Source organism: Oncorhynchus mykiss, chromosome 23 (genome assembly GCF_013265735.2).
Source record: "Oncorhynchus mykiss isolate Arlee chromosome 23, USDA_OmykA_1.1, whole genome shotgun sequence".
Lineage (NCBI taxonomy): Eukaryota > Metazoa > Chordata > Actinopteri > Salmoniformes > Salmonidae > Oncorhynchus > Oncorhynchus mykiss.
Window position 1 is genome coordinate 5,631,010 of NC_048587.1, and position 15,000 is coordinate 5,646,009.

The 15,000-nt window shown below is 42.9% G+C and overlaps 1 protein-coding gene across 6 annotated transcripts in view; it reads right to left on the bottom strand.

The window, feature by feature from the left end:
- The window catches only part of LOC110514830 (dedicator of cytokinesis protein 1), a 538,819-nt gene that overhangs the window by 170,682 nt on the left and 353,137 nt on the right, over positions 1-15,000 (bottom strand). For all 6 annotated transcript variants that reach the window (XM_036960808.1, XM_036960809.1, XM_036960806.1 and 3 more), the window contains one exon: positions 6,519-6,597. In XM_036960808.1, the coding sequence (XP_036816703.1) occupies positions 6,519-6,597 (79 nt within the window). The remainder of the gene's footprint in view (positions 1-6,518; positions 6,598-15,000) is intronic.

The window sequence follows — 15,000 nt, forward strand, 5'->3', positions numbered from 1 at the left end:
GGGAGGAGAGAGGGAGATAAGTGAGGAGAGAGAGGAGAGAAGAGAGGAGAGAGGGAGATAAGTGAGGAGAGAAGAGAGAAGGGAGGAGAGGGGGAAGAGAGATGGAAGAGAGAAGGGAGGAGAGAAGGGAGGAGAGGAGGAAGAGAGGGAAGAGAGAAGGGAGAAAGAGAGAGAGGTGCATATTGCCAGGTTGTCATAGCAATAACAATCTCATCCTGAAGATATCTATAAACATTCAGACCATTCTATATTAGACTCCGCCCTTCAGACACTCTCTTTCTGAAGCAGAGGCACCGACACACAGACGACAACATGGCTTAGATTCAGAGACACATATTAATTCTATTAAAGAGGTGTTGTAGCCAGACAAATGATCCCTGTGCCCTTTAGTTGTTGATGAAGACATATTCAAAATAACAGAATTCAGCAGGACGTCTCAGTGTTATTAGGAGACGCGTGAACTTTATCACAATGAAGACATGACCTGAAGGCTTTGAAAAGCTGCCCAGACCCTCGTCTGCACTTAAATAGTTAACAGCATTAACAATTCTTCCATATGTGACAGATTTGAAAAGTAGGAAAAAAAGGAGCATGAATGCCTCGAAGAGACGAGATAAAATATTCCCGAAATGGCTTTTTTAAAATCACAGCTCATTATACAGTAATTTAAGCGTACCACTGTCAAACGTGTTTATGCTAATCTCATTTTAGTGCTGTAGAGTTCAACCCCTTTCGTTAAGAGCGTTCAAATGACCATGTGAGTCCCAAATGGCACCCTATTCTCTATTCAGTGCACTACTTCGTACCAGAGCCCCAGTCAAAAGTAGTGCACTACATAGGGGATAAGGTGTCATTTGGGACGTAATCCCTACTATTACAGAGCCTTCAGAAAGTGTTTATACCCCACGGACTTAATCCCCGTGTTGTTACAGCCTGAATTCAACATGGATTAAATGGATCTCTTTTCTCACCCATCTACACACAATACCCCACAATGCCACACAATACCCCACAATGCCCCACAATACCCCACAATGCCCCACAATGCCCCACAATATCCCACAATGCCCCACAATAGTCCACAATGACAAGTGAAAAAAAATTAACATCCCTTTTTCAGGACCCTGTCAAAGATAATTTGTAGGGTTTAAACACTGTTTGCCATGCATGTTCAATGAACCATAAACAATGAATGAACATGAACCTGTGGAACGGTAAGACACTAACAGCTTACAGACGGTAGGCAATTAAGGTCACAGTTATGAAAACTTAGGACACTAAAGAGGCCTTTGTACTGACTCTGAAAAACACCAAAAGAAAGATGCCCAGGGTCGCTGCTCATCTGTGTGAACGTGCCTTAGGCATGCTGCAGGAGGCATGAGGACTGCAGATGAGGAATAAATTATAATGTCCGTACTGTGAGATGCCTAAAACAGCGCTACAGGGAGACAGGACGGACAGCTGATCGTCCTCGCAGTGGCAGGCCACGTGTAACAACACCTGCACAGGATCGGTACATCCGAACATCACACCTGCGGGACAGGTACAGGATGGCAACAACAACTGCCCGAGTTACACCAGGAACGCACAATCCCTCCATCAGTGCTCAGACTGTCCGCAATAGGCTCAGAGAGGCTGGACTGAGGGCTTGTAGGCCTGTTGTAAGGCAGGTCCTCACCAGGCATCACCGGCAACAACGTTGCCTATGAGCACAGGACTGGCAAAAAGTGCTCTTCACTGACGAGTCGCGGTTTTGTCTCACCAGGGGTGATGGTCAGATTTGCATTTATTGTTGAAGGAATGAGCGTTACACCGAGGCCTGTACTTTGGAGCGGGATCGATTTGGAGGTGGAGGGTCCGTCATGGTCTGGGGTGGTGTGTCACAGCATCATCGGACTGAGCTCGTTGTCATTGCAGGCAATCTCAACGCTGTGCGTTACAGGGAAGACATCCTCCTCCCTCATGTGGTTCCCTTCCTGCAGGCTCATCCTGACATGACCATCCAGCATGACAATGCCACCAGCCATACTGCTCATTCTGTGCTTGATTTCCTGCAAAACAGGAATGTCAGTGTTCTGCCATGGCCAGCGAAGAGCCTGGATCTCAATCCCATTGAGCACGTCTGGGACCTGTTAGATCGGAGGGTCAGGGCTAGGCCCAAATGCAGTCCATCATTATTTTAAGACATGAAGGTCAGTCAATCCGGAAAATGTCAAGAACTTTGAAAGTTTCTTCAACTGCAGTCGCAAAAACCATCAAGCGCTGTGATGAAACTGGCTCTCATGAGAACCGCCGGGAAAGGAAGACCCAGAGTTACCTCTGCTGCACATTAGCTGCAGAGGATAAGTTCATTAGAGTTACTAGCCTCAGAAATTGCAGCCCAAATAAATGCTTCACAGAGTTAAAGTAACAGACACATCTCAACATCAGCTGTTCTGAGGTCACTGCTTGAATCAGGCCTTCATGGTCGAATTGATGCAAAGAAACCACTACTAAAGGACACCAATAATAAGAAGAGACTTGCTTGGGCCAAGAAACATGAGCAATTAGACTGGTGGAAAACTGCCCTTTGGTCTGATGATTTGAGATTTGTGGTTCCAACCGCTGTGTCTTTGTGGGATGCAGAGTAAGTGATCAGATGATCTTCACGTGTGTGGTTCCCATCGTGAAGCATGGAGGAGGAAGTGTGATGGTGTCAGGGTGCTTTGATGGTGACACTGTCAGTGATTTATTTAGAATTCAAGGCACACTTAACCAGCATTGCTACCACGGCATTCTGCAGCGATATTCCATCACATCTGGTTTGCGCTTAGTGGGATTATAATTTCTTTTTCAAAATGACAATGACCCAACACACCTCCAGGCTGTGTAAGGGCTATTTGACCAAGGAGAGTGATGGAGTGCTGCATCAGATGACCTGGTCTCCACAATCACCCAACCTCAACCCAAATGAGATGGTTTGAGATGAGTCGGACCGCAGAGTGAAGGAAAAGCAGTCAACAAGTGCTCAGCATATGTGGGAACTCCTTCAAGACGGTTGGAAAACCATTCCAGGTGAAACTGGTGGAGAGAATGCCAAGAGTGTGCAAAAGCTGTCGTCAAGGAAAAGGGTGGCTACTTTGAAGAATCTCCCATATAAAATATGCACACATTTACAAGGTAATATGCGAAAGACTAACACCAGGATCATGGGTTGAGGACCAGGGCTCAAGTCCTACTTCAACACTCTTTAAAGTTATTGAAGGAAGCCCTCAAATTAGATAAAGACGTCCTTGTAGATCACTCACGGGGCTCTCAAGCAAGGTAGCCTGGTGGAAAACCTTATGTCATCGTGGCTAAACTACACCACTACCAGGATTGTATTGGTGTAACGTAACTTACTTTTCTTACTTGACACCTTTGTTGAGAACGTAGATGTTCCTACAGTTGAACCTGAGAACTTAAATGTTCCTACAGTTGAACCTGAGAACTTAGATGTTCCTACAGTTGAACCTGAGAACGTAGATGTTCCTACAGTTGAACCTGAGAACGTAGATGTTCCTACAGTTGAACCTGAGATAGCTGCTGAACTAGAAGAGCAACTCTCGGTAGAAGAGATGGTGTTGGAAATTAAATCTACGCAGTGCGGTAAATCCCCTGGACCCGATGGATTTCTGAGGTAATTCTTATAGAAAACATTCTCAGATCTACACCTCTCCTCTCTTGCTTTCCGTATTTGAGGAATCAATTCTCCTCAAACTCTTTAACCGTCAACATTGAGACAGGCATGCATTTCACTTCTTCTGATAAAAACAACCTCTTGAGTGTGGTTCATATAGGCCTTTAAGTTCTTTACTGAATTGAGTTGTAAAGATTCTTTCTAAGATGATTGCCTGCCGTTTTGAGTCAGTCCTTCCCTGCATTATCTCTACAGATGAAACGTTTTGAGTCAGTCCTACCCTACATTATCTCCACAGATCAAACATTTTGAGTCAGTCATTCTCTACATTATCTCCACAGAGCAAACATTTTGAGTCAGTCCTTCCCTACAATATCTCCACAGAGCAAACATTTTGAGTCAGTCCTCCTCCACAGAGCAAACATTTTGAGTCAGTCCTTCCCTACATTATCTCTACAGATCAAACTGTTTTAATTAAAAATCGTCATTATTTTTTCAACATCAGACATCAGTATAATATACTTTATAATCCCTCATCTGATAACCCAGAGATAATGTTATCACTTGATGCTGAGAAGGCGTTTGATTGGGTGGAGTGGGATTATCTATTTTATACTCTCAAACAATTTGGATTCAGTCACAATTTTATGTTCTGGATCAAAGTCCTTTATTCCTCCTGGTTGCAGCGTGTACAAATAAAAAAAAAACGTATTTCCAACTTTAACGTGGAACAAGCCAGGGTTGTCCTCTATCCCCTCAGCTGTTTGCCATTGCAATTGAGCATTTAGCCATAGCAAATACATAGTAACACCACTATCAAAAGGTATTCGAAGAGGAGGCTTAGAGCACTCTATGCATATGACGTGCTATTTTATATGTCTGACCCTTTAACTGGTCTTCCAAAATCAAATCAAATACAATTGTATTAGTCAAATGTTTAGCAGATGTTATTGTAGCGAAATGTTTGTTCCAGAGATCCAGGTTCTACTAAAGACAGTTGGTAAAATATCCGGGTTGAAAGTGAATTGATGCCTTTTAATCCTTCTGCCATGCAAACGTATTTTAGTCATGTATCCTTCAGGGTGACGACACAGAAATTTAAATATTTGGGTCACACACAATTTACAAAGATCTCTATGAAGCCAATTTCCCTCCCTTGACACTCCACCTGAAACAGGCGCAGGTAGCCTAGTGGTTAGAGCGTTGGACTAGTAACCGAAAGGTTGTAAGATCGAATCCCCGAGCTGCCCCTGAACAAGGCAGTTTAACCCAATGTTTCCTCATAGGCCGTCATTGTAAATAAGAATTTGTTCTTAACTAAATGTCCTCATTAAATACAGGTAAAAGTAAAACAAAATTATAAAAAATAAAAACAGGATTTACTTTCTCTTTCTTTGAGCGGAATAATTAACACAATTAATTTATTTCCTAAGTTTTTACACTTATTTCAATGCATTCTTATCTTTATGATAAAATATATATTTTTTATCTCCATAGATAAACTGATAGCTGCTTTTATCTGGATCAAGAAAAACCCTTGGATACGTAGGAGCGTATTGCAGAGATCTCGTCCCCAGGGTGGTATGAACGCCCTGACATCTGCTGAGGCCATATTATCGTAAATGCTGCATGGCCAATGCAGACGTCGGATTGACCATGCGCCTAGATGCACAATGCACTTCTCTCTCCAATTTAGTCATTGTCTGTGCTTCCGTCAATGTTGAGTAAGGACACGCACGTATAGAAGTAGGCCTATAGCCTACTTATACTTATAGCCTACTAGTAGGCCTAAATATACATGGCCTGAGCGCAAATGAAGGCATATAAATGTGCTCATTTGGGGATCGAAGAGTGTGCAAAGCTGTCATCAAGGCAAAGGGAGTCTACTTTGAAGAATCTTAAATATAAAATATATTTTGATTACTACATGATTCCATATGTGTTATTTCATATCTCCACTATTATTCTACAATGTAGAAAATAGTAAGAATAAAGAAAAAAGTGACTCTTTAGGTTTGTATCATTTTCATTTAGATTTGGATAGAATTTAGATTAACCACATGGCAATGATTTTGAGATATGAAGACGATATTATAAATAAGAAGTAAAATGTTTCACAGAAATGTGCATTTGAAATCCATAACTGGCAGGCAGATTGGTAGAAACGCTAAGATACAATGACATTCCACATGAGAAATATTGCCGATTCCCCATGTAGTGTATTAAGGCAACTTCCTGAGAGTAATGGCAGAACCTGCGAAAGCCAGCAGGAACAGGAGGAGAATAGTTGGGTAAGGTTAAGGTTGTTTTTACTCTGGTTATCTAGATCTCTGGCTCCCTCTTGAGGCATTTGTCTTATTTAATCAAACCGTAAGATTAAAGCATCAGACAAGCTCAATACAAATAGCTGATTTAAAACACATTGGGTGTGTCGATATATGGAAAAACACACGTTTAAAACATTCTACCAATCGATCGGTCGAAAGAACAGACGACTTTCGGTCCACCAATATTTTTTGGGGGTCGGGGACAGCCCTAAAATAACCATACATTTTACAGTTCATTAACAGTATTCAACCAGTGTTTTGATGAAGGAGCTTGCTCTGCAAAGTGTCAGCAATAAATACTTTTGAAGGCAATCAAGTCACCGTTCTGAACCGTCTTTAATGACTTCACTATTCAACCAGTCTCGTTAAGCTCTCCTAATGCAGTGCAAGACTAGCGAAACAAAACTCTACATAAACCGAGATTTGACATTAGATTGACATAATTCAACCAGTCTTCAGGTCTGGCAGAGCGACTAATGGAGTAACAGTATTTGTTTTTAACAAACTGAGGCTTTAGAGAGTGGTGAGCTCACCTGAAGCTCAAAGTTGGTCTGATCCAGGAACTTCTTGTTTAACACGGCTGCATACTGATTAATGGCCCTCAGGAACACTCTGAAAGAAATCACAGAGACATCTGGTTTAGATCCAAACTGATTAATGGCCCTCAGGAACACTCTGAAAGAAATCAGAGAGACATCATCTGGTTTAGATCCAAACTGATTAATGTCCCTCAGGAACACTCTGAAAGAAATCACAGAGACATCTGGTTTAGATCCAAACTGATTAATGGCCCTCAGGAACACTCTGAAAGAAATCACAGAGACATCTGGTTTAGATCCAAACTGATTAATGTCCCTCAGGAACACTTTGAAAGAAATCAGAGAGACATCTGGTTTAGATCCAAACTGATTAATGTCCCTCAGGAACACTTTGAAAGAAATCAGAGAGACATCTGGTTTAGATCCAAACTGATTAATGGCCCTCAGGAACACTTTGAAAGAAATCAGAGAGACATCTGGTTTAGATCCAAACTGATTAATGGCCCTCAGGAATACTCAGACAGCAGGAGAACATTACTAGGAACAGACAGCAGGAGAACATTACCAGGAACAGACAGCAGGAGAACATTACCAGGAACAGACAGCAGGAGAACATTACTACGAACAGACAGCAGGAGAACATTACCAGGAACAGACAGCAGGATAACATTACCAGGAACAGACAGCAGGAGAACATTACTATGAACAGACAGCAGGAGAACATTACCAGGAACAGACAGCAGGATAACATTACCAGGAACAGACAACAGGAGAACATTACCAGGAACAGACAGCAGGAGAACATTACCAGGAACAGACAGCAGGAGAACATTACCAGGAACACTCAGACAGCAGGAGAGCATTACCAGGAACACTCAGACAGCAGGAGAATGTTACCAGGAACAGACAGCAGGAGAACATTACCAGGAACACTCAGACAGCAGGAGAACATTACCAGGAACACTCAGACAACATGATAACATTACCAGGAACACTCAGACAACAAGAGAACATTACCAGGAACACTCAGACAGCAGGATAACATTGCCAGGAACACACATGCTGGCAGTGGTCCTCTAAGGACTGGGAGAAATGGGAGAGTTTCTCAAAAACTGTCACACTAGGCCATATCACCACCTCATTACTATGTTCCACCCTTCATATCACCATATCATTACTATGTTCCACCCTACATATCACCATATCATTACTATGTTCCACCCTACATATCAACACATCATTACTATGTTCCACCCTACATATCACCACATCATTACTATGTTCCACCCTACATATCACCACCTCATTACTATGTTCCACCCTACATATCACCACCTCATTACTATGTTCCACCCTACATATCACCACATCATTACTATGTTCCACCCTACATATCACCACCTCATTACTATGTTCTACCCTACATATCACCACATCATTACTATGTTCCACCCTACATATCACCACCTCATTACTATGTTCTACCCTACATATCACCACATCATTACTATGTTCCACCCTACATATCACCACCTCATTACTATGTTCTACCCTACATATCACCACATTATTACTACGTTCCACCCTACATATCACCACATCATTACTATGTTCCACCCTACATATCACCACATCATCACTATGTTCCACCCTACATATCACCACATCATTACTATGTTCCACCCTACATATCACCACATCATTACTATGTTCCACCCTACATATCACCACGTCATTACTATGTTCCACCCTACATATCACCATATCATTACTATGTTCCACCCTACATATCACCACATCATTACTATGTTCCACCCTACATATCACCACATCATTACTATGTTCCACCCTACATATCACCACCTCATTACTATGTTCCACCCCCACCCTACATATCACCACATCATTACTATGTTCCACCCTACATATCACCACATCATTACTATGTTCCACCCTACATATCACCACATCATTACTATGTTCCACCCTACATATCACCACATCATTACTATGTTCCACCCTACATATCACCACATCATTACTATGTTCCACCCTACATATCACCACATCATTACTATGTTCCACCCTACATATCACCACATCATTACTATGTTCCACCCTACATATCACCACATCATTACTATGTTCCACCCTACATATCACCACATCATTACTATGTTCCACCCTACATATCACCACATCATGACTATGTTCCACCCTACATGTCACCACCTCATTACTATGTTCCACCCTACATATCACCACCTCATTACTATGTTCCACCCCCACCCTACATATCACCAAATCATTACTATGTTCCACCCTACACCCTTCTCCTTCAGCGTGAAACACAAATCTCTAGCGGCATGACCTGTTGATCCGCTGTGAGACAGACAGATAATGGGAATGAACTGTCATCAGGACCAGCAGGAGACCCGGCTCACAGAGGTCAAGCCAGTGGGGGGGGGGGGGGGGTAGATAACCACAGAGAATACTGTGTGTGTGTTGTCAGAGAACACCAGTCTGGATCAAACTGTGAGGAAGTGATTGAGAGAGAGAGACTGTGTTCACTCACATACTGTGATTCAAAACACATCCAGGAAGTAGACTAGAGAACACAGAATAAACACATTTTCACATCTCTTTGATGACGCCTCGGGTTTGACCTTCAATGTGAATTTGTGCGACCTCAGCTCAGCCTATTAACAAAAAAGGGGGGTGGAGTGGGGGGGAGGGGGCGTTGCCCACTGATCAGCCAAATGCTCATTATTGATTATAACAGAGACATCTGAACAGGCCCGATGGCCACCGGCAGTGCCACTTATTTTATTTTTTTGTGTGTACCAATGTGGACACTTGCCCAACCCAACTAAAAGATGGTCCTGGCCCATCTGGCATTTGCCAGAATTGCCAGATGGCTAATCTGTATTTCCAGCCGGTTTTAGGAGTATAACTCTGTGTTTATCCATCTCAGGGAACATACACTGTGGTTCTTCCTTTCAACCTTTTGAGCTTCATGCCGTGATGGTTTTTGTGGTAGACGGTGGCAGATTGTGGTAAATTGCGTCATTCTAGTAACAGTTGCTGACGCTTAAATCACTACGCCATAGAATTCTGCAGCACACCTGAAAAAGCTGTGCATCTAACACGTCAGTCAGATGTCCCTGTACCGGCCCGAAAGGGTGTCTTCTCTCCAGTAGCTTATATAGAATAAGACCATGCACTGACTCACCCCACCTTAGTATACACACACACACACACACACACACACACACACACACACACACACACACACACACACACACACACACACACTTAAGTGATAACGCCTAAGAAGCTGGTGTTTGGAGGATATACAGATCATTCGGAAAGTATTCAGACCCCTAGATTTTTTCCACATTTCGTTACTTTACAGCCTTATTCTAAAATGGATTTAATAAAAAATGTTACTCCTCAATCTACACAATACCCCATAATGACATCACAATACCCCATAATGACATCACAATACCCCATAATGACATCACAATACCTCATAATGACATCACAATACCCCATAATGACATCACAATACCCCATAATGACATCACAATACCCCATAATGACATCACAATACCCCATAATGACATCACAATACCCCATAATGACATCACAATACCCCATAATGACACCACATTACCCCATAATGATATCACAATACCCCATAATGACATCACATTACCCCATAATGACATCACAATACCCCATAATGACACCACATTACCCCATAATGACATCACAATACCCCATAATGACATCACATTACCCCATAATGACATCACAATACCCCATAATGACACCACATTACCCCATAATGACACCACATTACCCCATAATGACATCACAATACCCCATAATGACATCACATTACCCCATAATGACATCACAATACCCCATAATGACACCACATTACCCCATAATGACATCACAATACCCCATAATGACATCACATTACCCCATAATGACATCACATTACCCCATAATGACATCACATTACCCCATAATGACACCACATTACCCCATAATGACATCACAATACCCCATAATGACATCACATTACCCCATAATGACACCACATTACCCCATAATGACATCACAATACCCCATAATGACATCACAATACCCCATAATGACACCACATTACCCCATAATGACACCACATTACCCCATAATGACATCACAATACCCCATAATGACATCACATTACCCCATAATGACACCACATTACCCCATAATGACATCACAATACCCCATAATGACATCACATTACCCCATAATGACACCACATTACCCCATAATGACACCACATTACCCCATAATGACACCACATTACCCCATAATGACATCACAATACCCCATAATGACATCACATTACCCCATAATGACATCACAATACCCCATAATGACACCACATTACCCCATAATGACACCACATTACCCCATAATGACATCACAATACCCCATAATGACATCACATTACCCCATAATGACACCACATTACCCCATAATGACATCACAATACCCCATAATGACATCACATTACCCCATAATGACATCACAATACCCCATAATGACATCACAATACCCCATAATGACATCACAATACCCCATAGTGACATCACAATACCCCATAGTGACATCACAATACCCCATAATGACATCACAATACCCCATAATGACATCACAATACCCCATAATGACATCACAATACCCCATAATGACATCACAATACCCCATAATGACATCACAATACCCCATAATGACATCACAATACCCCATTATGACAAGGCAAAAACAGTTTAGAATTATTTGTATTAAAAACAAGTATTAAAAAAGAGAAATACCTTATTTACATCAGTATTCAGACCCTTTGGTATGAGACTCGAAATTGAGCTCAGGTGCATCCTGTTTCCATTGATCATCCTTGAGATGTTTCTACAACTTGATTGGAGTCGACCTGTTGTAAATTCAATTGATTTGACATGATTTGGAAAGGCACACACCTGTCTATATAAGGCCCCACAGTTGACAGGGCACGTCAGAGAAAAACCAAGCCATGAGGTCGAAGGATTTGCCCGTAGAGATCCGAGACAGGATTGTGTCGAGGTTCAGATCTGGGGAAGGGTACTTAAACATTTCTGCAGCATTGAAGGACCACGAGAAAACAGTGACCTCGATCATTCTTAAATGGAAGAAGTTTGGAACCACCAAGACTCTTCCTAGAGCTGGCCGCCTGGCCAAACTGAACAATCCGGGGAGAAGGGCCTTGGTCAGGGAGGTTACCAAGAACCCGATGGTCACTTTGACAGAGCTCTAGAGTTCCTTTGTGGAGATGGGAGAACCTTCCAGAAGGATACCATCTCTGCAGTGTTCCAACAATCAAGTAAAGGACTCTCAGACCATGAGAAACAAAATGATGTGGTCTGATGAAACCTAGATTTGAACTCCATGGCCTGAATGCCAAGCGTCACGTCTGGAGGAAACCTGGCACCATCCCTACGGTGAAGTATGGTGGTGGAAGAATCATGCTGTGGGGATGTTTTTCAGCAGCAGGGACTGGGAGACTAGTCAGGATCAAGGGATAGAGGAACAGAGCGATTAGTTCAGAGAGATCCTTGATGAAAACCTGCTCCAGAGCACTCAGGAACTCAGACTGGGGGAAGGTTCACCTTCCAACAGGACAATGACCCTAAGCACACAGCCAACGTAGGAGTGGCTTTGGGACAAGTCTCTGAATATCCTTTAGTGGCCTAGCCAGAACCCGATCGAACATCTCTGAGGAAACATGACAATAGCTGTGCAGCAACACTCCCACATCCAACCTGACAGAGCTGGAGAGGATCTCTAGAGAAGAATATGAGAAACCCAAGAAGACTCGCGGCTGTAATCGCTGCCAAAGGTGCTTCAACAAAGTACTGAGTACTTGGGTCTGGATACTTATGTAAATGTGACATTTCAGTATTTTGTTTTACATAAACTTGAACACATTTCTAAAAACCCGTTTTTTGCTTTGTCATTATGGAGTATTGTGTGTAAATTGACGAGAGGGGGGGGGGGGGGGGGGGGGGAAACAAGGTTATCCATTTTAGAATACAGCTTTATCATAAGAAAATGTTGAAAAAGTCAAGGGGTCTGTATTCTTTCTGAATGCACTGTATTGGCCTGGGTGTTGTTAGGCCCGAGACGAAGTATAACTGACTATATTTGAATTTAAAAAAAAAGTTTTGCTGACGAATTTATTGATATTATTTATTCCTTCCACAAGATATAGTCCCAACACAAATTTAGGGTTGTTACACAAGCAGGCTGGTAATTTGTTCTATTGGTTCGTTAGCCGGAGACATGACCCAGTCGTTCAGTCTCTGTGGATGCGACCCAGTCGTTCAGTCTTTTTGTTCTGTATCTGTGGACACGACCCAGTCGTTCAGTCTTTTTATTCTGTATCTGTGAACGTGACCCAGTCGTTCAGTCTTGTTGTTCTGTATCTGTTCTGTTCGTTCTAAATGTTCCATTGGCATACTGGCTGGCAACGTTCTTATCCCTTGCGTGCTAGCTAACCGACTACGGCTAACTTACAGTCACGTCAAACAGCCAGAATAACCACAGTAGCTGCGTTTGTTGAAGCTGTTTTCTAGTGACGTTTATTTGGACACATCCATAACAATGAGCTAATGAGGTGTGATTTCACCTGGAGTAGAAAATGTGCTCTCTCATCAGGACACTGTTGTTCAGAGGAGCTAGCCAACAACACAGCTAACACAGTCACTTCAAACTGAAGCAGGAAAGACTGTTGTTCAGAGGAGCTAGCCAACAACACAGCTAACACAATCACTTCAAACTGAAGCAGGAAACACTGCAATCTTGCTACACTTCATTTTGTTTCTGTCATTTCTTTGTATAAAATCCATAAAAAATGATGAATGATTTCGACTGTCTGAGAAACGTTGCCTGTCTGTCGTCTGCCTCCCAACACTTCCACCACACGACACACCGACACCACTTCTGACACACCGACACCACTTCTGACACACCGACACCACTTCTGACACACCGACACAACTTCTGACACACCAGCACCACTTCTGACACACCGACATCAATTCTGACACACCGACACCACTTCTGACACACCGACACCACTTCTGACACACCGACACCACTTCTGACACACCGACACCACTTCTGACACACCGACACCACTTCTGACACACGGTAGTCAAGGCTCAAGGGCAATTTCCTTTCATACAATATTCATGCCTGAATGTTATCCAGGGCTAACCTGCATGTTATCCAGGGCTAACCTGAATGTTATCCAGGGCTAACCTGAATGTTATCCAGGGCTAACCTGAATGTTATCCAGGGCTAACCTGAATGTTATCCAGGGCTAACCTGAATGTTATCCAGGGCTAACCTGAATGTTATCCAGGGCTAACCTGAATGTTATCCAGGGCTAACCTGAATGTTATCCAGGGCTAACCTGATTGTTATCTAAGGCTAACCTGAATGTTATCTAAGGCTAACCTGAATGTTATCCAGGGCTAACCTGAATGTTATCCAAGGCTAACCTGAATGTTATCCAGGGCTAACCTGAATATTATCCAGGGCTAACCTGAATGTTATCCAGGGCTAACCTGAATGTTATCCAGGGCTAACCTGAATGTTATCCAGGGCTAACCTGAATGTTATCCAGGGCTAACCTGAATGTTATCTAAGGCTAACCTGAATGTTATCTAAGGCTAACCTGAATGTTATCCAGGGCTAACCTGAATGTTATCCAAGGCTAACCTGAATGTTATCCAGGGCTAACCTGAATGTTATCCAGGGCTAACCTGAATGTTATCCAGGGCTAACCTGAATATTATCCAGGGCTAACCTGAATGTTATCCAGGGCTAACCTGAACGTTATCTAAGGCTAACCTGAATGTTATCTAAGGCTAACCTGAATGTTATCTAAGGCTAACCCGAATGTTATCCAAGGCTGTCTCTATCTTTACCCTCGGTGGTGGAGACTCCTGAAACCCCCCCAACCCCCCCAACCCCTCCATGTCTCTATCTTTACCCTCGGTGGTGGAGACTCCTGAACCCCCCCTCCTCCCTCCCTCGAGCACTCATCCAGCAGCACGTGACCACATTACTAAAGCCCAGTTTGCCTGAGCTGAGCTGGGTCTCCCTCTCCTCCTCTTCCCGACTCCACACCTCAGTCAATTTTCTGCAGCTGTGAACATGCCAATATAGATGATGGGCTCGGCGCCGGCCGGGGTAAATGGCAAAGTATGTTTTCATCCATTGCACCTGTCCACTGAGAAATATTACTGCTTTATATTGGATGTCTACCTGGATGGATGCCCACAGCGGTTCCCTGGACCGGACAGGTCAACTAAACTGTGCAGTTTACACTTAAGTCAGCATGTCCAAATCAAATCACACTTTATTCTTT